This window comes from Parasteatoda tepidariorum, chromosome 7 (genome assembly GCF_043381705.1).
Source record: "Parasteatoda tepidariorum isolate YZ-2023 chromosome 7, CAS_Ptep_4.0, whole genome shotgun sequence".
In the NCBI taxonomy this organism is placed as follows: domain Eukaryota; kingdom Metazoa; phylum Arthropoda; class Arachnida; order Araneae; family Theridiidae; genus Parasteatoda; species Parasteatoda tepidariorum.
The window spans coordinates 47,368,572-47,384,495 of record NC_092210.1 but is presented as its reverse complement, the minus strand read 5'-3'; the positions used below and the strand labels follow the sequence as shown (position 1 = coordinate 47,384,495).

The window sequence follows — 15,924 nt, the reverse complement described above, 5'->3', positions numbered from 1 at the left end:
TTCTTCTTGCTTTTAAATAAATAGTTTTATTAGCTGCTTAAACATATCTTTTTGGTTTATTTGTTTGATCTTGATGTCTTATTTGTTAATTACCATTATATAATTATTTTTAAACAGCCCCTTTACAATAAAAACTGGTGATCAGTAATTACCCCAGAAGTGATCAGGAATTACCCCAGAAATGATCAAGACCAGGGGTAATTCCTGATCACTAAAAACTTAAAATCTTTTAAATTCTAATTAGATTTTCAAACAAAAGAAGGTGGCATAGGACTCATCTCATATAGCCTCAAACTTCCAGTAAATATTAAAATTCTATCTTGAATAATTTTTTTACAAAATAGATGTTTGCATTTTTTGATCAGGAATTACCCCAGGTCACCCTAAGATATAATTTATAAATTGTGTTTAAACATTATTATAAAACATAAAAACTGTTTGTTAAATTTTAATCATATATAGGAAACTAATTAGCATTCATTTATTTTTTTAATTTCATTATAATTGAATTATGTTTTATAATTTCTTTTCAGAGTTATACTGTTAAATTGAGAATGATATCTCTTTTTTCATACAACAAAAAAGTATGAAGAAAGAAGTTTGTTGATAGAAAAATCATTGAAAAGTTTATTCTACATATAATTACTTTTTCATTTATTTTTTAAAGGTATTTAATTTACTTGTAAAAGTTATTTATCATCCTTTCTTAATATTATTCACTACTATTATTATGACCAGATTTCTATTTTTATCACTTGATTTCTATTATAATTCCAAATTAAAGGCTTAAAACTAAATGTGGAATTTTTTTATACACAAAGTAATCCTTTAATATTACATTACATAATATTTTAAGAAAAAAATTTATATATGTAAATAAATAATTTCATAATCATTAAACTGTAAATAAATAATAAAATAGTTTACTGTAGATAGTTTACTTATATAATAAGCTTCATATAAAACAATTTTTGATCAAAATTTGCAATTAAAATAATGAATACAAAACTGCTATTAGGAATTAACTTTACAAAGCATTACGGAGCAATCTGTTTGTTAAAAACATTTAAATAATTTTATAGTAACAAAATGTTGAAATTTGAAAACAAAATTAAGGATTAAGTTGCAATGGTAACTGAGCAAAAATTTGAAGTTTACCCCAATAGACTTGGGTACTAAATATGTGTAAGTGTAATAAAAATTTCACAATCTTTTAATTTAAAATTTTTATGGAACTATCTGCTCATTGTTAAGAATAAAAATAATAACCTAACAATCTAAAACTTCCACAAAAAATGGTTACATTGTAACAAAATGAGGGATAAATAACTACCAAACATTTAACTTTCATGTTAAAAACAAGTCCTGCAATCTCATAAGGACTCTGAAATAAAAATATAAAATATTTCTGAAAAAAAAAACTTAAAAAAGTCCAGGTCTTTTTTTCAAGCTCTGGTTCTTATGGCTTAATAATCTAGACCCTAAAAATAAATCAATACACAAATTTTTTATATAATTAATTAAGCTACATTCGCAAGTTAATGTTATGAATGTATAAAAAATATCTAATCAATTTATACCAAGAAGAATTCTCCAAAGAAGAAAAAGTGCACTTTTTTGCAAAAATAAACACTGACTCACTTAGAAAACACAAACTGTTTTTTTTTTTTTTTTAAATAAAAAAAAAAGTTTTACAGAAAAATTTTTTAATTCAGAAGGGTAATAAAAATGAAATTAAAATAGAAAATAAAATGTACTTCCTTCTTGAATACTAGATTAATGAAAAAGAAAATATAGCAAAAACTATTCATGACAATATTTAATTTAGCAAAAAAATTTAATATTTATACAAATTTATCATACTATTTATATAGATATTACATTATTTATACAGACTGTAACTTATTTTTCACAATTCAGCTTATTCAGTAACACGCTTCGATGCATGCTGATGACTATGTTTAGTTTTTGAAAAATTACTCATATTTTCTACTCATTAGGTAGTAATTATTTTTTTAATGATTAAAAGTATTCAAATAATCTAAATAAAATTAGGGTTACATAAAATCTTAAGTTTCTTTTTAATATTGAAAGAAAAAGAATCAATGCCTTAATTTTTTCTTTTCAATAAATAAAAGATTTAAACTTTTCAGTTACTTTATTAAACTGACTACACACTTCAAAAAGAATTCAAACTCCATCACTAATAAATTTTGTTTATAACTAAAAGTTTCATTATGTAGTGAAAATAGCAGTTTAAATAAAGAACAAAAATGCATAGCTAAAGTTTGACAAAAAAGAATACAATATTAAAAAAAAAAAAAGAAAACGTGGATCATTTTGAAAAATAAATTTAAAATAGCAATATCTGAAAATTAAATGAAAAGAAATATTGTTACCTGGACGGAACATATTAAGCTCCTCAAACAGAAGTGACTAAGAGAATAAACTACAAAAAGAAGAGCTACCGCAACACCTGTTTATTTAAGAACACCTGTAAACACGGAAATACTAAAAATGTATATGCATAGAGGGAGAGAAGCTTGATAGTATTTCCCAACTAACTTAATATTGATTTTTAACAAAATTACATACAAATAAAGTAAAAAAATTTTGCTTGGTGAAATTTTTTTTCCAAATATACAACAGGAACACAAAATATCTACAAGAGTGAGAGTAAAAGTGAAACCTTTAATTAAAATTCCGTTCCATAACCTGTTTCCGTTTTTCTTCTTTTTTCTTACTATAGATCAAATGCAAAGAATAAACCTCACTCACTACTTTTAGCGAAAGTAAAGCTGAAAGCCACTCAATGAGAGAAACTTTTAAATCCTGCTATCGAAAATATGTACGTAGTCAATGCGATCAAACCGTTTTTTGAGTTTTAAAATTTTAAATCGATTTTATATATCCCATCAAAGCTACTTTTGATCCTGAAACGGTTTTAATAAATCTAAATATTTGAAATCACGAATCACATTTATATTTGAAATTTCTATTTGATTATTTTTTCTTGGTGCCTTGCTTGATTTGCTATTTTTGTTTTACAGAAAATTTATTTAAATTCTTACTCAAATCTAAATTAAATGCGCTGAAATCATTAAATAGAAGAATCGGAATTATTCGATACGAACTAAACATGGCCTCTAAATCAATACGTAAGCATAAAATATTTTGATGTGCTATTTTAATTTTTTTCTTACTTATTTCATATCTATTGAAAAATGTTTATTTATAATATTTTGCCTGCAAAATTGATAACCTGAAAAACAATGGATTTAAAAGAAAGACTCGATCGTTAAATTCGTCCTTTCCTTTCTTTTTTTTTACCATGTGTTGCCCTTAATTATTTATTTTTTTTAGTGTTGCTTACATATCTAAATTTAAACTGAACAGTCTATTTATATATATATATATATAAATATATATGTATGGATGCGAGTGTTACAATTAATTTATAGATTAATTGCGTTGCTGTTATAATGTTCTCTTTCTTTTGCAGTAGATGAATATTACTGTAAGGGTGATGTTGATGTAAAACATAATGATCCTAAACAGGATTTTACAAATGTTCCTGAGGATACTATAATTGTGAAAGTAAAGCGTGGAAGCAAAATTAAAAATATCTTAGGCTTTGTTGAAAAGAGCTTAAAGGTAAATCATCAAACCATTAGGGCCATTTAAATATTACGTATGCATATTTTTGGTAATTTCGGATTCCCCTTCCCTCTTGCCAGCAAAAATAAGCCTCTCCCCCATGCTTGCAACTAACTTTAACTTTGACATTTACTGAAGTAATCTAGTTTTAGAATTAAATTCATATAAATATATGTAACTTTAAACCAAAGGTTGCATTTTAATTCCATTTATAAAATTTGAGTCAAATATTCTTAAGGAATTTTTTGTGTTCAAAACTCGTCAAAGAAATTTTTTAAACATTTTTTCTCTTCCCAAGTTCAACTTTTATTCCACATTTTAAAATTTTCCTTGTGTAATTTTTTGTTGCGATTTTTATTTTGCTTTATAAGAAAATTTCAAAGATAAGGGATTTTAATGCCTCGCATAAGTATTAGGTACTCATATCCTTCCTACCTCATTGGTCAGCAAAAATAAGGAAATCATAAGTCTCTTTATCCCTTTAGGTGTTACGTAATATTTTAATGGTCCTAATATCAATTTTTATATTTGATGTCTTTTACAATTCTTGATACCTTTTTACCATTTGCTATTCTATTCTACTATTAATTATTATTGTTTCTTATATCAACCAGTTTTAAAAATGGCTAGTTATTTTAATTATTTTGAATTATTTTTATGACAGATGTTTGTTTTTTGCAGTTATCCTTAGTTGCTCTTTGTTTTTATATTTAAATCTCGTGAAATTATGTTAAGAATATAAGAAAAGAGTTAATAATGTTGTAAAATTTAATTCTACTTAATGTAAGTTTTTTAAGTGCTGCTTAAAGATCTTTTTGTTATCTGTCAATTTTCATTTAGCATTCAGAAAGGTTTTAATTGCATAAAATTGTGGAAATTTTCCAATTTTGAGTGATCTCTTAAAACGGTGTGTGTTATGAAATTTTTATTTAACTCTTTGAAGGAGTCATTAGAAAATTTTTAGTTAAAGTGACATATTAAAATTAAAGAAATTAAATTTTGAAAAGATATATTTTATTTAATTAATGTCAAAAAAGTACCTATTGCTTTATTAGTTAAGAAAAAGGAAATGTTAGTTAAACATATGGTTTGACTATCCTTATTTTAATTATAGTTAATTGAATTGATATCTGTAAAGCAAATAATTATTATTAGTTTTTCTTTTCTTTATTACATTAAATTTTGAATATAAATAAATTCATAGTGGCTCTGACTAAATCATTTTTCAAAATCTATTTGATGACATTTGCTTCTAAAACCACAATCTGACATACATCTGTAACATCATTACAAATTATCTCTCTCCTTTTACAGATAAAATTATAATAGCCATACAAATTGAAACAGAATTGTTGTGCATCTGCGCCTGTATTTCAATTTTTTTTTTTTTTTTTGCCAACATTGACAACAATAACTGACATTGCTGGATTTGGATTGTATAAATGTGTCTGCTGATAAGAGTTATGTAATGATTAAGAAAGGGGGGTGGAGTTAGAAGCAATGCTCAAAATCGCAATCCATATTTATTCTAAGTTTAAGTTTGATTACCAGGTATAAAATTGTCTGGAATTTCACTAGACAGATTTTTTTTGCATTTTGAAAATTTGGCTATGTGTTTTATTCAATCTACCTGCACTGCTTAGATAAATTAAGACTGTTCAAATTAATTTTGAAGCGATGCACAATACGTCTTAGTATTAGACTAATTTTAATTAGAGGCATTTTGTTTTGAATAGTACCACCACAAGTTCAATGTGTGTTAGAGTCAATTTTTTATTACGGTGCATTTTGCTAAAATGAGATAAAAGATTAATGAAATTTCAAAGTATTTTGAATAAATGAAATGGATTGCACATTTTATAAGTGAGTAACTTCAATGTATTCATCATAGTATCTTTTTTTTTATCCTTATTTAGCATTATAAATAATTGTTTTGTGTTATTATATTGCTATATTTTTTATAAAACTTGTTGCAGAGATATAACAAAACATGTTTAGCTTTATAAAATAATACTTTGGTATTATCTTATGAAGCTAAATGATATTTGTAACTGCTATCTACCTATGTAATAAGCATTTATTTTTTTAATAGTAGAGTTTTACTTTTGTTCTTTTAGTTCCACTGCCCAGTAGACCCGACTCTGATATTTTTATCAGGTTAAGGGCCATTGCCCATTACACTGTGACTTGAAATCGACCCTAATTTTCACAATTGACAGTAATTTTCATAGAGTAGCAATATTTGATTCCGTTTTTTGGTGTTTAGTGCAGGCACGTAACAAAGCAGTTGCCTGGAGGCTGCCATTTGAGATACATCTGCAGTTATTTATAAAATGCATAATATTTAATGTTATAAAATGTAATACAAGTGAACATTTCAAATTTATTGGGGTTGCAATATTTGATTCTATTTCCGGCATGTGACAATAGTGGTCGTCAGGGAAAAAAGTTGTCAAACATCAGAGGCAAATGCACAACAGATGATTTCCATAAAATTTAACTTATTATTATTGGGTTGTTAAAAGTGGATATGCATATTTATAGCATTTAATTAATTTACAACTTTTTTTTTTGTCATTTTAGTTTTACTTATTGAAATTGTTTTATTTTTGTTCTGAGGAAAAATTGGAAATACATTAATAGAAATGCTTTAACATAAAATATTTATTTTTATTCAAAATTTTGATTGTTCTCTTTATCAAACTATTAGAAGGAATTTTGTTATTTTTAATCACAGCACTAAAATGTCTTCTGAAACGTATTAATGGTATGCCAGGGGTCTATCTAGATTTTTCTGAGAGGTACCTATTTTGCGAAAATTTAGACATAATTTGTGAAAAATTAAAAACTGTATTAAAAAATCAACACGAAAATATGGATTTATCGTTTCTTAAGGAATACAAAAATAAAATTATAAGAAAAAGTTTTTTGTGAAACTACCGTTTTTCCTAAAGTTGAATTTGTGAAAGTACCGCTAGATGGTAGTAAATTCGGCCTAGCCAGACCGCTGTATGCATATGTGATTTTATGATATGCCTCTCAGTGGACATTTGATATTGATTTATCATATTATTTTATATAACGGAAAACAATTTCCACTTAATTAAAAATATATAGTATTTTTTATTCTAAATATATAATAAATACTATAAAAGAAGTCAAATTTTCAAAATAGATAGTTGAAGAATATGTTAAATAGATATAATGTTTTTACTGATTTTGAAACATAGAAAACAGAAAGCTTATGAACATGTTCTGACATTGATATCGAATGTGTCATTATAATTAGGTTACTTGAGTCGTAAGTTATGTGTTCTGTTAAATACTTTAATTTAATACAGCTCAACTTTATTCCTATGGTGTTATTTTTTTCCTATCAATGCATAGTTTTATTAATTTGAATATTTTTATATTTATCTTTGAGTTTTAATTAAAGAGTTACTTGTATTATAAACAATAAACATTTTCTATTCTAAAATAATTTGTTGTATTTTATTTCGTTTATTAATATATTTCCTTTTGCTTCTTATAATTAAACATTATTTTTCATTCTTTAGGAGGAGAAAAACCGATATATGATATTTACTGGATGTGGTGATGCTATTGAAAAGACAATTTCTTGTGTTGAAATTACTAAAACTAAGTTCCAGGTATTCTTTAGTTCTCATGTTGTTAATTGCAGTTCACTGCTATGCAATTTTAAAAAAAAAAAAAAATTTAAGTGCCTCTCAATAGATTTACAAGAAAAGGGGCATGACAACTATTTTCTTCCTGTTGCTAATGCTATGAATGCCAAAATATAATTTCAAAAAACTGATGAAATAAAATTTAGTTTAAAAAAAATCCTTCGTAATAAGTGGTTTATCATGCGAAAATGCCAAATACATAAAAATCTTAATTTTGAATTTTTTGTGACTTACGTTAATTTTTCTATTGCACAGCAGTATATAGTCAAGGGTCTATCCAGACATTTTGTGAAAGGTCCGTTTTTCGTGAAATTGTGAGAAAATTACTCACATTCTTTCAACCAGGGTCCGCTTTTGTGAATTTGTGCAAATAGGGTCCGGTTATTGCAAAACACTTTTTCAAGGAATTTTTAAATTTAAAATAGATGCAAGATTATGCTCGGCACTGTAAAATTATAATAAAAAAATTAAATTTTTACAGCAATTGCTGCTTCTAAATTAGATGCAACATACAAATATTTGGTATTTAGCCTCTACTGCTGAACGCAGAATGTTCATTTCGGAGGAATAATGGAAGAATCGTCTGCCGAAGACAAAACTTAATTCGTTTACATCCATCTTTCTTGTATTCTGCGCTGGGAAGGGTTTATTCGATTAACAAAACAATAATGAAGATAAACAAATTAGTGAAGGGTCCGATTAAAAGAAAAATCATTTTGTGAAGGGTCCGTTTTTATGTTAAAATATTTTGTGAAGGGTCCCTTTTTATGAATAGATATTTTGTGAAGGGTCCGTTAACGGACCCAAATTTCTTCTAAACAGACCCCTGATAGTATAACTTTGCTGCTTGAAAAATCCAACAATCAGATTATGCTTGTTCTCTATTACTTTAAATTCTTCCTGAATGTAAGTGGAAGGAATTTTCGTATAACTGAGTTTGTCAAATAATCAGGGTTCTACAGTCTTAAAAAATTTTTTTATTTAGACTTAAATAACAATATGAGAAAAAGAGTAGAATACATGGAGGAAAAATAAATAAATTGAAGGAACCATTTATAGAAAAATGAAAATGCAATGATTTTAAGAAAATTTAAATATTCCAGAAAAAATCAGCATTATTTATGAGGGTTATTGAAAAATGGTAATTTTAACATTTTTCATCATTAGATGAACTTAAAAATTAAAAAAAAAATATTTTTCAACGAGCGGCAGTGTGTAAAAAAATGATTTTTACAATGCTGCCATTAATAACATAAATAATAATAATTTAAGATATCTGACCCAGATTGTTGTGAATAAAGTTAAGGTTTAAGCCCGCAAATAATTTTTCTGTGCTAAAATAATTGTCTGATTTTCTTAACTGAAGAAAACATGCAGCATTAATTGTGATGTGAAATATCAGTATTCATTTTGAATTTATCAATAAATATTATTTCATTCTTTCTACTGATTAATTATATTTGTTACATTTAATTAGTGTAGTAATGAACCTTTAATGCTCCAAGCATTGAGTCATTTGGCAGAATTGTACTTGTATTTCTCTACTAGGCAATAAATTCCTATTGAATGGTTGAGGGAAACTGGTTTTTTGTTACAAGAAAGTTTTTTGTTACGGAAAATCCAGGATGTACACTAGCTGTTCCTTAGTATTGTTTAGTGATAGGTGCATTCTGAAAATAGCCCACAATGACTTTTGAGTTATACAGGTCAAGTGAAAATGTGTCTAAGTAGCTTCTTGCTATCCTGATTCTTATTGCCTCATATGCAGTGCTCTTTAAAGTATTTTATACATTTATTTTTATTTTTTGCTTTTCATTTGTTAAATTTCAAAGACTATTTATAATGTACTGAATAGATTTTTTTTTGATCAATTATTATTTTCACATTTTCTTTTATTGAGATGTACTAAAATTTTGTAGTGTTCAAAATAAATTAACTTTAATTAAGTGTTTTTATTCTGTAATAATTTTTAATTTCTTTTCAGGGTCTTTATCAAATTTCTAGACTTAATGCTTTAAGGTAAATATGACTTTATTTTCATCAAGCATTTTTTAATAAATCTGTTTCAACTTATATTTATATTACTGCATTGTAAAATAATATAATTGTTTGAAAAATGCTAATTTCCTATAGTTTGAAAGTTACTTAGTGGTAAGAGTACCAGGTGATTAAATAGTATTTTATCAAAATTATTTTATTTTGATTTATGTAAATATATTGGAAATTATTTAAAAAAAACAATTAGTAAAAAACATTATTCATTGATGATAATATAAAAGTTTATATCATTAATATTCTTTGTCTTTCATTAAGGGTTGAAGAATTTTGGGAACCTAAAAATCCTGATTTGGATAGATTGCAGGTTACTAGAGAAATTCCGATGATAAGTATCCTTCTTTGTAAAGATGCTTTGGATTCCAATGAAAGAGGGTTAGAATATTTTTATCTATTAGTTTTTTTTATCTTACTGTCAAAAATATTTATATATGTGTATGTATTTTTAAATTTCTTTGTAATGTTTTTTTAGATATATTTTAATCGTTAAAGTTGGGTTATAGACTTTGTTTAATGAGAAAGGAATTAAATTTAAAAATGTAGCCTGTTAGGCAGCTTTTTTGAATGCCCTTTAAAGCACAGGCACTTTAAAATTATAAATAAGACCTATATATTTCTCAACATTTTCTAAAGATTTAGTTGGTTCTAATAAATTTTTCTGCCATTCCTCATATACTTTCTCGTATTTTATTTATTTATTTTTTACATTATTAAAATAGCAAACATCTACCCACATTGTCTCAGCGTCATTCTTAATTTTCATGGCTTTTAGGGGGTCAAGAAAACTTAGAGCGTTCACAAAACTTGATTTTGGTAAAAATAAAATCTAGGGATTATGAGAAATTGTCAACTTTTTTAGCCAGAACCTAAGAAAATTCTGTTAGAAACCTAGAAAACAATCAGTTTTGAACTCTGCAGTCACTGAAACAGTATATTTTGTTTGAACTGTAAATTATAAAGTAGATAAATCTTATGATTTATGTGATTATTTCATGTTAAAATTCAAGTCTATTATGATTAAATTTTCTTGGATTATAAATCTTTTCAAAATACTTTTCCTTTAACAATTTTTGGTTTTCAAATTTTTCTTAAATATAACATTATAAATTTTTCTTAAATATAATAATATTAATTTTGTAGTTTATCAATGCTTTTCAATAGGTTGGTAATAATTTATTTTTTGTTCTGTGTACTGTACAAATTTATTTTGTCTCTTGAAAAACTTTAATATATATCATAGCAGTACTGCTAATTTGACTGCATGAAATGTGTATCACACTCTGTGTGTGTGTTTTTTTCCTTCTGATTTATCAAGTTTTAGTGTAAAATATTATTGCTTAGTGTAAAATATATACAATTTTTAATTCATATGCTTCTATAATGTAAAATCTACATATCAACCTTTACTTACTAAAATTTTGCTTATTGCAGAATACAACATTTGATTATATTTTTTATATATTATTTTTTTTTTCTTTTTACCAAAAAGTAAGTTTCGTTACTCATTAAGTTTAAAAAATTAATTGTCATGCATGACAAATATGTGATTTAGATCTTTGTTGACATCAATCTGTCACCAAAAAATGCAAAAGTAAGCAAAACTTGCTTCAAAAATTAAGCGGATATGTTAGTAACTACCATATTTATTTCTTAGACTCTGATGACTTGTAAGCTACATGGATACATGAAAAACTGAATTTATGATAATTTGTCTTACTTTGGGCACAATAACTTTTGTACTTGCTTATTTTATTGTTATGCATCATATCATCATATCTGGCTAGACAGCCCAGGGTGGGCCAGTGCCTTCCTTTGGATTCGAATCCACTTCTCTCTACTTTTGACACTTGTTTGCCAGTTTTTCTCCTTTAGAGTAAGGAAATCAGTCTCAACTAAATCCAGCCATCTCAGCCTGGATCTACCTCTTTTCCTGTTCTTTAGGGGTTTGTGTAATAGGATTTTCTTTAAATTTGAGTCATCATTCCTTCTGAAAATGTGAGCTGCCCAGTTCATTCGATTTATTTTAATGAATTTCACAATATCTGGCTCTCTGTAGATTTTATACAGTTCTGTATTACATCGTCTTCTCCAGGAATTATTTATTTTTATCCCACCAAGGATGGCCCCTCTCAAAAATGGCAATTTTATTTTCACCAGCTTGTGTTAGGTTCCAGGTCTCAGAACCATAGGTAAGTATTGGCCTAATTAATGTTTTTTAGAGTAAAAGTTTTGTATTTTTTGATAAAAGAGAGGATTTGAAAAAACGTTTTAAACCATAAAAAGCTTTATTTGAACAAATTAGACGACTCCGAATCTCATTGTCTATGTTATTGTCGGCAGTAACTATTGAACCAAGGTAAGTAAAATTCTGAACAGTCTGAAACCTGTGGGTACCAATCTCCAGATAGGATTCACTAGAATTTAATTTAGCAAGTACAGGCATGTATTTGGTCTTATCGGTATTGATGATTAGTCTCATATCCCAAGCAGCAAGCTCCAAAGAAAGGAAAGCTTCTTTTAATGCAGGAACAGTTCGTGCAATGATGTCTAAATCATCCGCATACGCCAATATTTGAATAGATTTTGAAAATATGTTGCCTCTGATATTTCAGCATCTCTTATAACTTTCTCTAGAGCAACATTAAAAAGAAGACAGGATAAGGAGTCTCCCGGTCTGACTCCATTATTTACTTTAATTTCTTCAGATAAAGATCCCAAAAGTTTGACTCTGCATACGGTGTTTGACATGCTTGCTTCTACAAGTCTAATTAGTTTTGGTGGTACTTGAAACTTAACCAGGGCTTCATACAAGTGATTTCTATTAATACTGTCAAAGGCTTCTTTGAAATCAATAAAGAGATGTTGTGTGGTAATACCAAATTCCCTGGTCTTCTCTGAAACTTGTCTAAGTGCAAATATTTGATCTTTAGTAGATTTTCCCTTGCGAAAACCACATTAGTAGTTTCCAATTTGAGGGTCTATATATTGTATAAGTCTTTCAAATAAAATGTTTGACAAGATTTTGTAGGTAGTAGATAGCAAACTTATACCTCTGTAGTTAGAACAAACCATAGTATCACCTTTTTTATATATTGGGCAAATAATGGCAGTGTTCCAGTCAGAAGGTAAAATTTCAGCATTCCAAATATCAGTAATTAGATTATAAATTAGTTTTAGAAATACTGGACCATGACATTTTAACAGCTCAGCTGCTATCCTGTCGTGCCCAGTTGCTTTGTTGTTTTTTAACTTTTTTATAGCGATATCAACCTCGCCCAGTTCAGGTGGAGGTATATCTTCATTATTCTGATTTTCAAAAATGCTCCCAGAGCAATAGGATTGATCATGTTTACTGAACATTTCTTGGAAATGTTCACTCCATCTGCTGAGTACAGCCTGTTTGTCTGTCAGAATCAAACCATCTTTACTTTTGCAGAGGTTAGATGTTTGTTTAAAGTCCATTCGACTTCTATTAATTCGCCTGTAGAAAGCTCGGCTTTCATTTATTGTCTTCAGGGACTCAATATCTCTTAGGTTTTCCTCTTCAAAAGCTTTTTTCTTGCTCTTATGGATTCGCTTTTCCTCTCTCCTTAATCGTCTATATTCATCAGCATTAAATCTTGTATTCTTTTGAATCATTTTCTTATAAGCAATGTTTTTAGTATTGGATGCTGCAGCACACTCATCATCAAACCAATCTTTATTTGAATTCTTTTCCTTCTTACCAATAATGTTGTCAGCAGCATTACAAATTTTTTCCTTCAACTGTAGCCATTTTGACTCAACAGAATCATTCTCCCAGTGCATGTTAGTGAGAGCAGCTTCAACATCATTGATATATTTCGTTTTTATATCATTTACTTTAAGTTTATCACAGTTGAACTCCTTCAGAACTGTACCTTTTTTATTTTTAACCACGGATATTCTTTCTCGCACTTTTGCAATTACCAAAAAATGATCTGAATCAACATTGGCACCTCTGTAAGTCCGAACATCTAATAAATTAGAATAATGTCTAGCTTCAATAAGTACATGATCTATCTGATTAGCAAATGATCCATCTGGTGCTCTCCAAGTAGCTTTGTGAATCTTTTTATGGGGAAAGCAAGTACTCCCAATGATCAAATTATGGGAGGCGGCAAAATCAATTAACTTTAAGCCATTATCATTCGTAATATCATGCAGACTGTGTCGACCTATAACTGAATGAAATTCAGATTCCTTTCCCACCTTAGCATTAAGATCTCCAATAATTAGTTTTCTATCATGCCGTGGACAGTCATTAAAAATCTTGTCTAGTTCCTCATAAAAGGTTTCTTTTTCATCATCTGACTTGTCTTCAGTGGGTGCATGAGCACAAATTATACTATAGTGGAAAAACTGTCCTCTGATCCTAATCGCACAGAGTCTAGGAGAAACAGCAATGAAGTTCATAACCAGATGCTTAATACGTTTATTAACAATGAACCCTGTTCCTTCCTTGTGATGATCAGGGTGACAGCTAAAAAAGACCGTGTGGTTTCTCTTATTAATCACTCCATTTCCAGTCCATCTAATCTCTTGAATTGCAGTTAGATCAATCTTGTATTCATCCAATTGTTGCAAAAGCATTTGTAATGCTTTAGTTCGATATAAAGATAAAACGTTCCATGTCCCAAATTTCATTTCCAAAAGGCGTTTTCCAAGTCGTCTCCGTACGATCAGCCGTGGATTCTCTTCTTTAGACTTCATAACAATTTGTTTTTTACAGGATGGGGTTGTTAGCCCCATGCCCAACCCCCAACCTGGAGGACCAGGGTGTTCCTCTTGGTCTGGTGTCTCCCCTCCTACCTGTCCGGCTTGGGTGACCCTACCAGTAGCTAAGCTACCGCCGGCATAGCTCTCGGGATCGACAACACACACAAACTACGATAAGGTGGAAACACCATTGGTGCAGTTTATTGTTATGCTGTTGTGGTAATACTACGAATGTTTAACCATATTTTGGCAATCTTTTTATTTCTGATGCTATTGTATCATTGCTGATAGATACTTGTACCAAAGAATAAGAATAAGTAGCTATTTGATTCCTCTGGCAGGTGTCAAAGAAATTTATTGTAAACTATCATTGCTATGTGGAGGGATAGCATTTTCTCTTGAAACTTTTTTTTCATTGTTGTAGATTGTGTGTCGATACACACTAGATCTAAACTTGTGTTTTGCTGTAATATTTCTGAGAAAGCACAGGCTTTAGGACGGACAGAGCAGATCCACGAGTGATATTTATCTACAATAAATTTCTGAACCTTTTATACCCACTGACCAGAAGAAACAGATCAATGCTTGGTTTTTTAAATTTTTAATGAAATGTCCAGCTGCTATATAAAATAAAATAAACAAAAACAAAATTCAGTGTAAGAAAAGTTATAATAAAAGTGTAGATAATTTTAAATTTTCCCTTATATTTAAACAATTTCATTACAGTTACCAAGGTCCAAAAGATTCTGGCCATGTCCCCCAAAGAAAACACAAGAGGAAAAAGACCGATGATCATACATCTTTAGAAAGTAAAGAAGCTCAAGGAAAATCTTGATTTATTAACATGTGTGGATGAATTTATTATGTAAATATGTTTATTTTGTTTTGTATGATATAATAGTTATGATAAATAAATATATGTAAGTTTAAAAAAATATAATTTCTGCAGAGTGAGAACTTTCTTACTCAATGTTAAAAATTTGGTTTTATGAATATTGTTGAAAGTTAAAAAAAGTTGAAGTGCAAAAGACGAGCATCTTTTTACGAAGTTAAAGAAGTCTTTTTACGAAGTGAAATTCTTATGAATTAAACCTTGTTTTTACAATTTATGTATTTGTTTATTCATGCAAAGATATATTTTAAAATTAATTAAGTATTTTTTTAATCTTAAATTATAAAGAGTGCACAGGAAACACCCTCAACTTATATAAAAGTAATAAAGATAATAAAAAGCATTGTGTCAGAATAACTACAAATACAGTGGAGCTCTGATATAATTTCGGAAATATCTGGATAATGGAACAACTTGAATTGAAAAGCAATTCTAGCAGTGTTTTTTTAGACCTTTTCTTTTTTTCCAGGATTAAGACTGAGATTTGTAGCTATTATTTTTTTAGCATGGTGTGTTTAAATGTTAATTTTTAAAATTTTATTTTCATCAAAATTGGTTCAAATTTATTTATAAGTGTTCATAGAAATTAATATAATTACATACACTGCACAGTACATAATATTAAAAAAAAACACCTGCATTAGGAAAACTTATTAGAAAGTGGTGTGTGTGTTCAAAAAGGAACTAATTTTTTTTTTTTAGAAAAAGAAAAAATTAGTTCCTTTACAAATATTCTACCTCTCTCTGATTTTTAGAGAAAAAAACATTTTCCTTTACAAACATTCCACCTCTCTTTGATTCTTGGAAAAGGAATAAATTAATTCTTTTACAGATATTTAGGACTAGCCGATGCATCAGAAAATATCAATGTTATGCAATCATCGGGGGTGCAATGTT

The 15,924-nt window shown here is 27.9% G+C and overlaps 2 protein-coding genes across 2 annotated transcripts in view; one reads left to right on the top strand and one right to left on the bottom strand.

The window, feature by feature from the left end:
* LOC107451573 (Glycine C-acetyltransferase) overlaps window positions 1-2,678 on the bottom strand; it is a 22,347-nt gene extending 19,669 nt beyond the window's left edge. Inside the window, exon 1 of the mRNA XM_016067716.4 lies at window positions 2,400-2,678. Coding sequence (XP_015923202.1) covers window positions 2,400-2,412 — 13 coding nt within the window. The 5' untranslated portion in view covers window positions 2,413-2,678. The remainder of the gene's footprint in view (window positions 1-2,399) is intronic.
* Window positions 2,679-2,857: 179 nt separating this feature from the next.
* On the top strand, window positions 2,858-15,075 carry LOC107451575 (ribonuclease P protein subunit Rpp25). Its single transcript, XM_016067721.3, has 6 exons — window positions 2,858-3,158; window positions 3,503-3,654; window positions 7,215-7,307; window positions 9,328-9,362; window positions 9,657-9,773; window positions 14,862-15,075. Exons 1-6 carry the CDS (start codon window positions 3,140-3,142, stop codon window positions 14,968-14,970), a joined length of 525 nt encoding a protein of 174 aa, XP_015923207.1. The 5' UTR covers window positions 2,858-3,139; the 3' UTR covers window positions 14,971-15,075.
* Window positions 15,076-15,924: the final 849 nt, after the last annotated feature.

What these genes read in the sequence shown, in the direction of transcription:
- LOC107451575 (XM_016067721.3), top strand. An exon ending in TTACTAAAACTAAGTTCCAG is followed by an intron (nt 7,308 to 9,327) that starts GTATTCTTTAGT and finishes ATTTCTTTTCAG; the next exon opens with GGTCTTTATCAAATTTCTAG. An exon ending in TTGGATTCCAATGAAAGAGG is followed by an intron (nt 9,774 to 14,861) that starts GTTAGAATATTT and finishes ATTTCATTACAG; the next exon opens with TTACCAAGGTCCAAAAGATT.